Source organism: Crinia signifera, chromosome 8 (assembly GCF_055691185.1).
Source record: "Crinia signifera chromosome 8, ASM5569118v1, whole genome shotgun sequence".
NCBI lineage: Eukaryota > Metazoa > Chordata > Amphibia > Anura > Myobatrachidae > Crinia > Crinia signifera.
The window spans coordinates 111,040,333-111,054,852 of NC_139224.1; the positions used below are offsets into that span (position 1 = coordinate 111,040,333).

Sequence of the window (14,520 nt, forward strand, 5' to 3'; positions counted from 1 at the left end):
GAAAATATATTTCCTTTCTAGCAAAAACAAATAACAGGTATATTTTAATAAATACATTCCTGGAGAAAGGAGAACCATAAACCGGTATCTGGCATAGGGCATCATGAGGTCTAAATCCGCCTCTGCCTACATACAGTATATTATGTATTTTTGTATCCTTTGATTCAATAGACCCAGTTGTATGTTAAAAATAAAAACATATTTAGTAGTTAAAGCAACGAGATGACCTACTATAATATCTTAGAACAAAAAATAAATAGTTGGAAGATGTTCACGCCCTGGAAGGCAGCTATATGTATATCCGTGGAACACCAGATTCCCAAAAAGTAACAACTAGAGACAAAAATGGAGATACTCTTCAGCTCCATCCAAGATTATACTAAATAAAAATCAATAATGATTTATTCTGAGGTATCCTTCAAAAGATGCTGTAATCACAGTGATCCTCTGGTTATATAGATCCTCATTTTACTCTCACACAGTACCCCTCCAAGAGCACACTAACCTAAAAACAGGTCCCTATGTTAATGTAAAGGTTTATTTTCCTGTCTCAAACTATTTTCTTAACTGGACACCGTTAAGTACAATATGTCCCTCCACATGAAAAAACACTGACCTCATAAAAAGGCCCTACAGATGGAGTACAGGCCATCCTTGCTGGCGGATCGCCAGAACATCCCCGCTGGCGACCCGCCAGCAGCCTCGCCAACGAACATACTGAGACGCGCGACGGAAACCCTGTCCGTCTCCGCCTCAGGGAGACGGACAGGGTTAGGGGGGTTAGGGGGGGGGGGTGCGGGCAGGCAGCGGGGACCCTGGGTTACCGCCGGCAAGGGGTCCCGGGGGAACGGATGGAAGCGCCGTCGGAAGGGGACGTGCACGCCTCTCGTGCGCGCGCGTCCCCTTCTCGCCATCGATAGGGCGCTGGCGGGGGATGGCGGCTGGCGTCGCCAGCGCCATCCCCTTCAAGGATGGGACCTACTCCATCTGTATGTTCATAAAAGGGTTTCTTTAAAACTTTACATCACTTCTTCCCATCAACCAGGAAATTCCAATACCAAAGGTCCTCATGGACCAAGACTCACCTAAGTAGGTGGCCCTATGTTCCTTGAAAGGTATCTTTTAAGGTCCTTCACTCCTTATCATCAACTGAAAGAGGTATCCAGTCATAGGTTGATCATCAGTGAAAAAGTTTTAATAGGGGCATGTTTTTAGGTTAGTGTGCTCTTGGAGGAGTCCTGTGTGAGAGTAAAAGGAGGATCTATATAACCAGAGGTTCACTGTGATTACAGCATCTTTTGAAGGATGCCTCAGAATAATTCATTATTGATGTATATTTAGTATAATTTTGGATAGCGCTGAAGTGTATCTCCATTTTCGTCTCTACTATAATATCTTTCCTGTGCCACTGGCACTATGCAAGAGAGGACACTGACAAAAGGCTAAACTAAGGGTAGTAGCATACAAGACATGTTCTGCTATGCAGTTTCCACCTGAATTAAGATGCTGAAATTAAAGGGATTTGTCTGAAATGAGTAGATTGTCTGCTTGAATAGGTATTTAAAAAGTTGCAAGCAGTGTATAGGGACAAAGCTAAAGCAAAAAGTGATTCTGCAGTAATATATACTGTTTCATCTGCTACAAATTATCCCTATAAATTGTAAGCTTACGAGCAGGGCCCTCATACCTCTACCCAGTTTGTTTCATCACTGTTGTTTCCAATTGTAAAGCGCAACGGAATATGCTGCGCTATATAAGAAATTGTAAATAAATAATACAATCACAAAAGTGCTTAGAACTAGATACTGTACATTGTGTGAGAGACAGCTTACATTATGGCTAAGTGCAGACAGACATTTAGAAAGGACAGTAATACCCCTTTCACATCACACATAATTACTGGGTTCATGCCAATTCGATGCAGTAATTGGTGCGATTTCAAAGGGGTTACGGGTCCACCAAACCTGTAGCAACATGGCAATACGAACTGGTAAAAAGGAAGGGTTGTTACTGGTTCATTGCCGTGCTGCTTTGCGGTGTGAACGAGTTCATCAATTTCCCATCCACATAATGGAGGCAGTGCTTGGAGCAATGCCAGCTCTAAGCACTGCCTCCTCCCCCGACCCCAATGACTTTCCACCGCTCTGCACCCCCCCTGCATGACATCAGCTAACCGGCAATGTTGCCGGTTCTCTGAGGGGATGTGAGCAGACCTAAAGGCTGGGTCGCACCGGGACTGAACCGTTTCAAAGTCCTGGTGCGACCCTGCATTTTGCGATGTGAAAGCAGCATTAAAGCGATTTCATGGTTCAGAGTACTCAAAAAACCCTCCCAAGGCTCGTCTCCATGGATGGAAATATGCTTCAAAACATCTAATAGAGGTTTCCCTTTGTAGCCCATAAAGGCACGCTGGAAAATCTAGAAAAAAATGCTGTGCCATAACTCTTGCCATAGATATTGATGGGGAATTACCTCACGCCATAGAATGACATATGAGAGCCACCAGACCCTTTCTATAAAGCACTTACAGGTATAAGACATTACACCATAAAAATCCCCAGCAGAGGATATGTATATATAGTATGCTGGCAGACAAATAAGAATGGTACAAAATGTAACAATATTTCATTGCAGGTGTTCCTCAGTACCAGAAGAGGATCGTGGATTCTAAATCGGGTCTCAGACTATGGGTATCCTCTGGATATGACCGTTAGTCGCTTTTTGAACTCCCTAAAGCACTACGTACCTTCTAACCTTTTGAATTACGTTGTTGAGGCCAAGATGAATAAGCGGTTTGACCATGCAAATTATGGCCTGAAGCCTAGACACAGGTAGGTTCTAAAAAGACAGCAATTCCATAGAGTTTATACATACTTACATTACCCTTTGAGGATAGCAAAACAGTTTCCTATAAAATGAAAACGAGTTCTCAGATTCATTATCATCATTGTCTGAAAGAAGTACATAGGAAACGTACAAGCCACAAGTGATTGAAGCTACAGTATGTAGTAGGCATCAACCATTGACTATTCAAAATCATTGATGGTCTGTGACCAATAATGAATCCTTTTTCCATCGGCTAACCCTGATTTCTTCCCAGACTGCATGTACGATTAAAACCTTATTCTATACAGAATATTGGGACCAATTCAGAATTGTTCGTAACAGGCCAAACTCGTCCCCGTCGGTCAGGTATACATAGTTACATAGTAGGTAAGGCTGAAAAAAGACTTGCGTCCATCTAGTTCAACCTGGTATAGATATCCATTGCTGATTTGGTAGGTTCTGGTATTTTACAGACAAATTATATTTCTTATTTGTACCCATGGATGTTTTTCTCCAGTAAATGTTTGTCCAACTTTGTCTTGAACGCATTTAATGAGCCAGCCGTTACCACCTCTCTGGGAAGAGAGTTCCAGAGTTTGACTGTTCTGATCGTAAAGAAATTCTCTCTACTAGCTGAATGAAATCTTTTTTCTTCTAATCTATACTCATGCCCTTGCGTCCTAGATTCCTTTCTAGTAGAAAAGAGGGTGTGTGACAGTTCCTTATATTGGCCCTTGATATACTTGTACATGTTGAGCATGTCCCCCCTTAAACGTCTCTTTTCTAATGTAAATAGTCCCAAATTGCTTAATCTCTCCCCGTAGCTTAAATTCTCCATTCCCCTAATAATTTGTTGCTCGCCTTTGGACTTTTTCTAATTCTATGATGTCCTTTTTATAGTGTGGGGCCCAGAACTGTACTCCGTACTCTAGGTGAGGTCTCACCGATGCTTTATATAGTTGCATAATTACCCTTGAGTCCCTAGTTTCCATTCCCCTCTTAATACATGCCAGAATTTTGTTGGCCTTTTTTGTAGCTACATTACAATGGGCACTACCATAGGCGTGCGCACGGGGGGTGCCGGGGGTGCACAGGCACCTCCTAATGACCCCTCGCGCGCTTGCAGCACCTCCTGGCAGCCGCAGCTTCCACCCGCCCACAGCCTGGCCAGTTGCCGACCCTACTCACTGCTCCCCCCGCACTGTCTTTGACTTTCACACACCACCGCGGCGCGCGCTGGGAGGAGGAGGAGGGAGGGACAATGTGTGTCATGATGTGCCCTCCGGCGCTGCGTGATGTGACACCCGCAGGCGTGACGAGGAGTGTGACTGCCTGCCTGGTAGTCAGTGGTGGTGCAGGGAGGCGAGCGGACACATTCTCAGTTCTTCTCCTGCTGCACGCACCGCACATGCGCCAGTACTGGAGGGGGTGTGCTGGTATGGAGTGCTGGGGGATAAGCCAGGGGTGTGCTGGTACTGGAGTGCTGGGGGATAAGCCAGGGGTGTGCTGGTACTGGAGTGCTGGGGGATAAGCCAGGGGTGTGCTGATACTGGAGTGCTGGGAGATAAGCCAATGTTGATTCAGTACTGGAGTGCCAGAGGATAATCTGGGCCCTGGGGGTGTGCCAAAACCAGGTGATATGCTGGTACTGGAGTGCTGGGGGATAAACCAGGGGTGAGCCGGTACTGGAGTGCTGGGGATAAGCCAGGGGTGAGCCGGGGGATAAGCCACTGCACCTGGGTGGCGTCCAGGCCCCAACCGACTGGCCCAGGCCGCAGAGAGCAAAGCATCCAGCAGTAGCAGTTTAGGGAAAATTATAAAAGGGACAGTCAAAAGGAGACTGTAATTTATTATTTGGTGTTAGACTGTGTCTGATGTCCCTTCGCCCAGCTGGGGGCCAGCTCCAGCAGGCATGTCAGACCTGCCCAGCCCAGGCCATTGTCACCCAGCCATCGATTGTGGAGGAGCCACTGCCATCTGCACAGAACACCGGGCAGCACAACTTGCACAAGTGCATGCAACACCTGGCATCGAGCAAGAAACCCCTGGCATCTAGCATGATACCCGTAGCAATGAGCATGAAACCCGTAGAAACAGGCATGTAGGTAAGTGACACTTATGTGGCATAATATGTAATGGGCATTATAGTGTGTGGCATAATGTGTAATGGGCGCTACGATGCTTGGTATAACATGTAATGGGCATTACGCTGTGTGGCATAATGTGAAATGGGCATTATGGCATGTGGTTTACTATGTAATGGTATTGTGACGTGTAATAGGCATGACGGTGTAAATTTTCAGTGCGCACTGTCCCTGCTTTCCCTATTGAATTTTTTTTTGTCAAGCTCTGGCATAACGTGTAATGGGCATTATGGTATGTGGTATAATATGTAATGGGTGTGTGGCGTGTAATAGGTCTGGCGCGCATTGTCCCTGTTTTTACTGTGAGGGGTGAGACTGATTAATTCTGAAGTGCATATACCTAAATAAGTCATCTTCTATTTAGTTTGCATTGATGCCCCATAGGCATTGATAGACACGCCCATTAGGCGGTGATGGACACGCCCATTAGGCGGTGATTGACATGCCCCTTCAATGGTGCACCCCCTAAGAAAATGGGCTGCGCACGCCTATGGGCACTACATCCTAGATTGCTGTCTATTTGGACTCCTAGATCCTTTTCAAGTATGGAATTACCCAGTTCCTCTCCGCTAAGGTTGTAACTTGCACACTGGTTGTGTCTCCCAAGGTGCATAACCTTACATTTATCTACATTGAACCTCATCTTCCATTTTTTTGCCCTCTTATCTAGAATTGCAAGATCATTTTGAAGCATGGTGACATCTTCTGGTGATTTGATGACTTTGCTAAGTTTTGTATCGTCCGCAAAGATGGATACATTGCTGAGTAACCCTATCCCAATATCGTTAATAAAAATGTTAAACAAAATGGGCCCCAAAACCGAACCCTGGGGCACTCCACAGGTATGACGCAAATATGAACATGCTCAAACCCATGGAGAGTGAATGGCTTTGTCGAGTTTCACACCCGCTGGGCTGTTCCCTCCAGGAGGAACGGGAAGGGGTCGGAAGCTGGGCAACACCTAGCGTTTTATAAGCGTGCCCATAAAAATGTGGGATGCACCCCTGCAGTGTATATGCCTTCTTGGGGCAAGCGGTTGACGACACACGACAACATGGCCTACCCCGAATTCGGTGATCTGTGGCCATAATAAAAGTCAGTCTAGACTGACTTTTATTAGCAAACGGGTGAAAAATCACTTGATGGTGAGGGACTATCGAATGATTTTTCACCTGTGCGCCCGCATGCTAGGGGATGTGTTAGCATACACCACCCTTTGCATTCTAGAGAGGGGTTTAGATTGGCGGTGGGGCAGGAATTTGGGAGGGGCGTCTACCTGTCCGCTAGCCTAGCGAACAGGTATGAATCAGGCCCATTGTCTTGACAGTTACTAGCAAATGCAGCAATCACATTTTAGTATAAAAGTTTTCCAAATGGTAATGTCTATAAATCATTAACAGTTATGTAAGCTAATGTATTCATTACAAACAGCTGGATAGGTTAGTATGCAATCAGCCAATCAGAAGCATCTGGGAAGTGCTGCTGATAATCATTGTCATTATTAATGGATATAATTGCAGCAAACACAAGAGACATGCTTCCTATTAGGCTAATCTAGTGTTGTGTCCAGGTATTATGAGTTTATGTATAGTATGCTGGCAGACAATTAAGAAGTCCCTACACCAGAAGTCCCTACACCTGAAAGGACAGCTCTTATTGGGAGAGCTGTCCTTTGCTTAATTCTTCATGCATATGGATTTTCTTAAAGCTTCTTCTCAAGTGATCAGTTGCAGGATGCATATCGACCTAGATCTGCTACAGCGCTATCCAAGTGATTAATGCTGGGTACACACCAGGATGACTAGGGCCCGATCCCCACAATCTAGATCCAATTCCGATCAATTGGATGTAGATTGTGTGCTGATTGGGCCCTTTTCTGACCTGGTGTGGACCGATACCGATCCGATGCGCGGTCCCGCGGGTCGGTCGGTCGTTATTGAGATCCTACCTGCTGCAGGTAGGATCTCAATGACGACCATACAGCCGGGTGCGGGTCGCCATCAGATCGGACCCGCTCACGGTGCACATCGTGAGCGGGTCGTGCCCCCCCGTGTCACCGTGAGCGGGTCGGACGAGACACTGACGACCCGCTCACGATGTGCATCGTGAGCGGGTCGTCCTGGTGTGTACCCTACATTAGGGTTAGCATAAAACAGATCAAAATTAGCACAAAACAGATCCCCCAGATTTCAGCCAGATCGCAGGTCAGTGGCAGGCACTATTTACAAAATGCTAATAAAATAGCAAAAAAAGCAGCGCTAGTGTTGTCAATTAAATCAATAAAATTATATATTTCAATACTAAATATAAAAATAAATTATAAACCACATAATTTTAAAAACAATAAATGAATGATTATTGGACCCAATGGTTATAGTCACCGGTGATGGATATTTTGACCTGCACTGATCCAAATGTGGGATGGAGTCCTTATTAGCCACTTTATGGTATCCTGATGAAATGGACTCAACTGAAGGCACAAGGTTTAATTAGCCAACTCGGGAGTCCTCACTGCTGCGAGTGGTCAGGTGTCCATGTCCATTAGGGCGAGGGACCTCCAAAAAATTAACAGTGTCCGATCAGATTTGTAAGCAGGTGATGATTGTCCTTTGGTGTAAAAGAACAGTCTTTGAGCCAATGGGTCCAAAAAGCAAAAGGCACCAATGCGTTTCGCAGTACTACTGACTGCTTTATCAAGGTGTCTCTCCATGTCTATGGGTTCTATTTTTATACCCTGCTCACTTCTTTACTCATTTACATAATTCATTGATTTATTTGTGTAAAAGTAAACAGATTCATACAGCTTACTCGGAGGCAATAGAACACTGAAGATAAAATCACTAGGAAATAAATTGTCATAAAACACAATTTTCTAAACAAATACAAGTCTTTAGTGAATTTCCTAGTGATTTTATCTTTAGTGTTCTATTGCCTCCGAGTAAGCTGTATGAATCTGTTTACTTTTACACAAATAAATCAATGAATTATGCAAATGAGTAAGGAAGTGAGCTGGGTATAAAAATCTCTTCAGTGGATAGACTCTGTGCACATGTGTAGCACCCTGCTCAGTGGTTGAGATGTAATGCACTCACCGGGGTCGCTGGTGTTAATCACCTCACCGCACAGGTTCTTCTTTTTCCTTGGAGAGTAAGTAGAAGGAATACCGGCTCACACGAGTGTTGTCCTTTTAAGGCCTCGCTTTGAGATAATTTATTTTGCGTAAGAGGTCAAGTAAAAAGAGAGTAACCCAGAGGGACACTGCCCATGGGCAGTCTCCTATAATTGCAATGGGTTATCACAATAAATGCAATACATTTCTATATTCACTTTAAAGGTTCAATATCTCCCTTAGCAGACATATATATCTTAACTGTTTTAGAGTAACTGTTTTAAAGTAGCATAGACTTAACTGCTTTAAAGTAGCATAATTCAGAACATACATCACATGCACATATTCACAATTCACAGTGCAACATACTGTAGGTAAATATCAACAGTCTCCTTTATAACTGTACCATTTAGTGCAACTTAAATGCTCAAATCCCAGTTGAATAGTCACGTGGTACTGACGTTTGGGATATACATGCATGCATATAAAACCCTTTGTGTAATAATGGAGTGTATTCCTCAAAAGTTTAGAGTAGTGACTTTGGACATAGTGCAGTAATGTCATTAATATTCAGCACACTTGTTAAATAGGTGACTCATGAGTGTCCAGAATGTCCACAAGTATGATATGGCAAGAGCTCACCACTGCAACGGGGTCCGGTCACTGCTTGGCTGACAGTGACTGTAAATACTTTATTGGAAAACTTGACTGTATGCTGGATATACACTGATGAAACACATGGTTGCTTGTTGTAGCAATGTTTAGAATATGGAAGGCTTATGCACCCTGTCACTAATAATGCAGAATAGTTGTAGAGTCAGGTGCTGATGTTGCATATGCAGAATAGTTGTAGAGTCAGGTGCTGATGTTGCATATGCAGAATAGTTCAAATGTAAGATACTTCAGATGCAGAGTACTTTAAATGCATAATACTTCAGTTGTAGGATACTTGCCAGGACCTCTGTTGGCCCTCTGCTGCTGCTGGTACTCCCACTGGGTTCTCTCTCTCTGCCCAGGGCCACTCCCGATGCCTCAGCTCCAAGGACGCAGGCCCACTCTCTCTCTGACCCTTGCAGCTGCACACTTGCTGATGGGGCTGACAGGCTGTCCTCACTGACCAGCGCTCTCTGCATGCTGCCAGTCTGTGCCCACCATACACTTCAGGACTGGCTGCTTCATCTTCACCCAAGTCAGGCCGCTTTCCCCAGCCTTCAGGGTTCTGCCAGCTTCATCATTCACCAGTCAACAACTACACACTTCTCACTCTGCTGTCTCAGACTCCCAGGGAGAGATTCCATCCAGGATTTCCCACCTTTTTCTGCAAACTTGTCAGTTCTGTAACAATGTTTCTTTTTGCAAACTGACCTGCCTTGCTGTGAGCTGAGCTTTTAACCCCTTTTGTGCTGCAAGCTATATCAGCTCAGCTCTGTGCTACTCAAGTAGTACTTTTTAATACAGTCATGCTGGCACCTGTAGTGCCACAGCTACTTTATGCCTGCAGGCCTTTACAGTATTTCCATTACATTATGCTGCTGGCACTTGTAGTGCCCCAGCTTGTGGGGTGCCACATTAATCCCCGCTGAAAGATTGCTCGTCCTCGAGCATTCGGAATGACAGTACTAAAGTCTCTTAATGCAAAAAGTCCTTTTTCTAACAAAATGGAAGTGACATTTTAATAAACGTAGCTAAAACAACATATTAGCTTAATACTATTTTACAGATTTACTTAGAGAGGCAAACATTTTTAAACAATATTGTTTAACATCTAATGAGCAGAAATCCCTTTGTGCCTCCTTCCTTGTCTTCTTGATGCCTGCTGCAACAGTAAGATGGCATCCTCACTGCTTATCCTGTCATACTCACAGTCAGGCCGGTGCCATTCTGGGAAGAGCCACGTCACGGTATTAGCTACACTATTGGACGGTGGAGGGACTCCAGACTCCAATGTAACTGAATCTGAGTCAGCAGGTTTAGGGTGTCCCAACCCTTCCACTGGTACCTTGTGGGTCACTCCTTCAGTGTCTCCTTCTTGGTCAGCGGCCTGTAAATCGACCTGATTAAGGTGGGCTGAATTGGAATTAGCATCATCCATGCTAAGTCTACCTTGAGATTGGAACTCTTGAGGAAGTTGCTCTTCAACAGTTTCTTGCAGGTTCTGTTGCATATTTCCACTCGATTCCCCCAAATTAGCTGTTATTTTCAGTAATGCATTCTGCTTTTGGGTATCAGGATACTGCTGTTTATGTCCATATGGTCTCTTATTGGCACTCTCTGCTACATTTTCTGCTTCTGTGTGCTTTCTCCCTACACTGTATTGATAGTTTTGCTGGTAGTCACGTGGAGGACCTCTGGAACGTGCATAGTTCCAATAACACTTGCGATTTGCTGCATACCTGCTGCCTTTGACTGGAGCACCATCTGGACCTGTGACGTTTGTTGCCTGTAAACCCTTTTCTCCATTGACGACATCGAATTCCAACATTTCTCCTTCTCCTAAACTACGATGGTATTTTCTGGGGTTGTTTCTCTTGATGGCCGTATAATGAACAAAAAGATCTTGTTTGGTGTCCTCACGACTTATGAATCCATAACCACGTCGTACGTGAAACCAGATGACCTTTCCTGAAACTTTTCCTATGCAGACTGGAGCTTTCATGTCTAATATGGGGGTAAACTCATCTTCACTTATAGGGCATTGCCTTCCACAGCAAGGCCACCATTCTTCTGAAACTGACCTAGCTCTTGCCTTCCCCGATGCTCGGCCTCTCTCCTCAGGGCACTGGAGTTTAAATGATCTTCTCCATTCTGGTTTCCATCTGGATTTTCCCGTGGCACGTGCTGGTCGACTGAACATATTTTGCCATTCTTGTTGCATTTCTGCTAGTCCTGCGATCATTTCCTCCATTTGCCTCTTCAATGTCTGTAGCAAGTCAGTGGATGGAGTCTGACTGCTTTGGATCACCGTGCCTGTATTCCTCATTGATGTTTCCGGGCTTGGTGCCATGGCTCTGTGTGACTGGGGGTGTTCGTGAAATTCTGAAAATTCTGGGAACTCTTCCTCCCGATTTGCATTGGTGCCCATTACCGTTATGGCAGCCTCTTTAAACCTCTGAAATGGCTGGCCCACCATTTGTCTTCTTAGTAGTCGTAGATGGGTTCGGACACTCGGTCCTAAGGCTCCCTCAGTGAGTTGGGTGATCAATGCTTCATCAGGATTCTTGACTTCTTCTTTGTCAACAGCCTGTACTGCCTTTAGGGCTTCCTGTAGGCTTAGTGCATATTCCCGGAGAGTCTCGCCAGGCTGCTGTTTGCAGGCATAAAACTTTATTTTTATTTCTGGGAATGTTTGTGTTTCAAATGTGGTTGACAATCTTTTGAATACCTGTTCCACATCTTTTTTTTGGTCAATTGGCCATGAGTTCACTTCCCTGAGGGCAGTCCCTTTCAGCTGGCAAGTCAGTACTTCCATTTGTTGTTGTTCACTCAGGGCATAAATTTGGAACATGGAGTTCAATTTGTTCTTGAAGTTGATTAGGTTGCTGCTAACTCTGCCACTGGCATCCCCACTATAAGTTGGAAGCCCTTGGGCCCCAAAGTAGTAGGGCATAGTGATTGGATTGAGCTGTACTTTTGTGGGTGGTGGCTGTTCTATGCCATTTGATGGCCCTGACGAGGGGCTTCGTTCTCTAGACATTTTCTTGGATTTGTATTCCCTTTACTTTGGGCTCCAATCCTGTTCGTGACGCCAAATGTAGCACCCTGCTCAGTGGTTGAGATGTAATGCACTCACCGGGGTCGCTGGTGTTAATCACCTCACCGCACAGGTTCTTCTTTTTCCTTGGAGAGTAAGTAGAAGGAATACCGGCTCACACGAGTGTTGTCCTTTTAAGGCCTCGCTTTGAGATAATTTATTTTGCGTAAGAGGTCAAGTAAAAAGAGAGTAACCCAGAGGGACACTGCCCATGGGCAGTCTCCTATAATTGCAATGGGTTATCACAATAAAGGCAATACATTTCTATATTCACTTTAAAGGTTCAATATCTCCCTTAGCAGACATATATATCTTAACTGTTTTAGAGTAACTGTTTTAAAGTAGCATAGACTTAACTGCTTTAAAGTAGCATAATTCAGAACATACATCACATGCACATATTCACAATTCACAGTGCAACATACTGTAGGTAAATATCAACAGTCTCCTTTATAACTGTACCATTTAGTGCAACTTAAATGCTCAAATCCCAGTTGAATAGTCACGTGGTACTGACGTTTGGGATATACATGCATGCATATAAAACCCTTTGTGTAATAATGGAGTGTATTCCTCAAAAGTTTAGAGTAGTGACTTTGGACATAGTGCAGTAATGTCATTAATATTCAGCACACTTGTTAAATAGGTGACTCATGAGTGTCCAGAATGTCCACAAGTATGATATGGCAAGAGCTCACCACTGCAACGGGGTCCGGTCACTGCTTGGCTGACAGTGACTGTAAATACTTTATTGGAAAACTTGACTGTATGCTGGATATACACTGATGAAACACATGGTTGCTTGTTGTAGCAATGTTTAGAATATGGAAGGCTTATGCACCCTGTCACTAATAATGCAGAATAGTTGTAGAGTCAGGTGCTGATGTTGCATATGCAGAATAGTTGTAGAGTCAGGTGCTGATGTTGCATATGCAGAATAGTTCAAATGTAAGATACTTCAGATGCAGAGTACTTTAAATGCATAATACTTCAGTTGTAGGATACTTGCCAGGACCTCTGTTGGCCCTCTGCTGCTGCTGGTACTCCCACTGGGTTCTCTCTCTCTGCCCAGGGCCACTCCCGATGCCTCAGCTCCAAGGACGCAGGCCCACTCTCTCTCTGACCCTTGCAGCTGCACACTTGCTGATGGGGCTGACAGGCTGTCCTCACTGACCAGCGCTCTCTGCATGCTGCCAGTCTGTGCCCACCATACACTTCAGGACTGGCTGCTTCATCTTCACCCAAGTCAGGCCGCTTTCCCCAGCCTTCAGGGTTCTGCCAGCTTCATCATTCACCAGTCAACAACTACACACTTCTCACTCTGCTGTCTCAGACTCCCAGGGAGAGATTCCATCCAGGATTTCCCACCTTTTTCTGCAAACTTGTCAGTTCTGTAACAATGTTTCTTTTTGCAAACTGACCTGCCTTGCTGTGAGCTGAGCTTTTAACCCCTTTTGTGCTGCAAGCTATATCAGCTCAGCTCTGTGCTACTCAAGTAGTACTTTTTAATACAGTCATGCTGGCACCTGTAGTGCCACAGCTACTTTATGCCTGCAGGCCTTTACAGTATTTCCATTACATTATGCTGCTGGCACTTGTAGTGCCCCAGCTTGTGGGGTGCCACACATGCGCAGAGCATCTATTCCTCGTTGCTCTGCTAAGCAGGGTAGCAGGGGGTCTCCCAATTGCCATCCCATTGCAGGACACTGCCGGCCCCAGGTGGGACGTGGGATAGTCCCAAAAAAATGGGTCTGTCCCACAAAAATCAGGACAGTTGGGTGATATGTGCCTAGCAACTGTCACAGTAATATCAATGTGCTCACAGGGGGTTATTTTGGTTCACTCTTTCTGACAAATTCCTTCTTAGAAGGACAAAACCATGTGCACTGCAGGGGGGGGCAGATGTTACTTGTGCAGAGAGAATTAGATTCGGGTGGGGTTTTACTTCAAAGTGAGATCTATATTGCAGTGTAAAAATAAAGCAGCCAGTATTTACCCTGCACAGAAACAAAATAACTCACCCAAATCTAATTCTCTCTGCACATTTTCATCTGTCCCCTGCAGTGCACATGGTTTTGTCCTTCTAAGAAGGAATTTGTCAGAAAGAGTGAACCAAAATAACCCCCACAGTCTGCCGGGTGAAGTAAAAAATGCACTCCATTAAACAGTGCACTGGTATAGTGGTATATCCCCTACTGCAGCACATAACTGGACCTATACATGACAAGTACAGTAGGCACAAATTACTTCTTTACTCAATGCGTGATCATCCCCTTCCACCCCCCAGGTCCCCGCTGCCTCGCTGCCAGTCCCTGATGCGGTCCCCCACCTCCCTGTCCCCCCCCCCCCCCCCGAAGTGGAGACGGGCAGGATTCGGTTCCTCACAGCATGGTAACTGGGACAGATGGAGCGCTATCTCGCCAGCGGGGGCAATCTGGTGAGCCCCGGCGCTGGCTGAGAGGTGCTCCGTCTGTAGTTACCACAAATAGCTGGCTGTGATCCCCAGCCACATCCCATGTGTTCAGCCAAATACAGTGTGCGGCAGCTAGTTAAAATTAGTTTTCCTTCACAGTGTATTTGGCCAGGCTATAGCGACACCATGGAGCCACACATCGCTATCACCCACTGTGTACACACAGGGAGACTCTGGCCAACCTCCTAGGGGATTTTGACTATAGAGTCAAAATCAC

General features: G+C 45.2%; 1 protein-coding gene across 2 annotated transcripts in view; it reads left to right on the plus strand.

The window, feature by feature from the left end:
• Window positions 1–14,520, plus strand: part of LOC146026369 (flavin-containing monooxygenase 5-like) — a 58,321-nt gene that overhangs the window by 21,365 nt on the left and 22,436 nt on the right. For both annotated transcript variants that reach the window (XM_083156985.1, XM_083156984.1), the window contains exon 6: window positions 2,635–2,831. In XM_083156985.1, coding sequence (XP_083013111.1) covers window positions 2,635–2,831 — 197 coding nt within the window. The remainder of the gene's footprint in view (window positions 1–2,634; window positions 2,832–14,520) is intronic.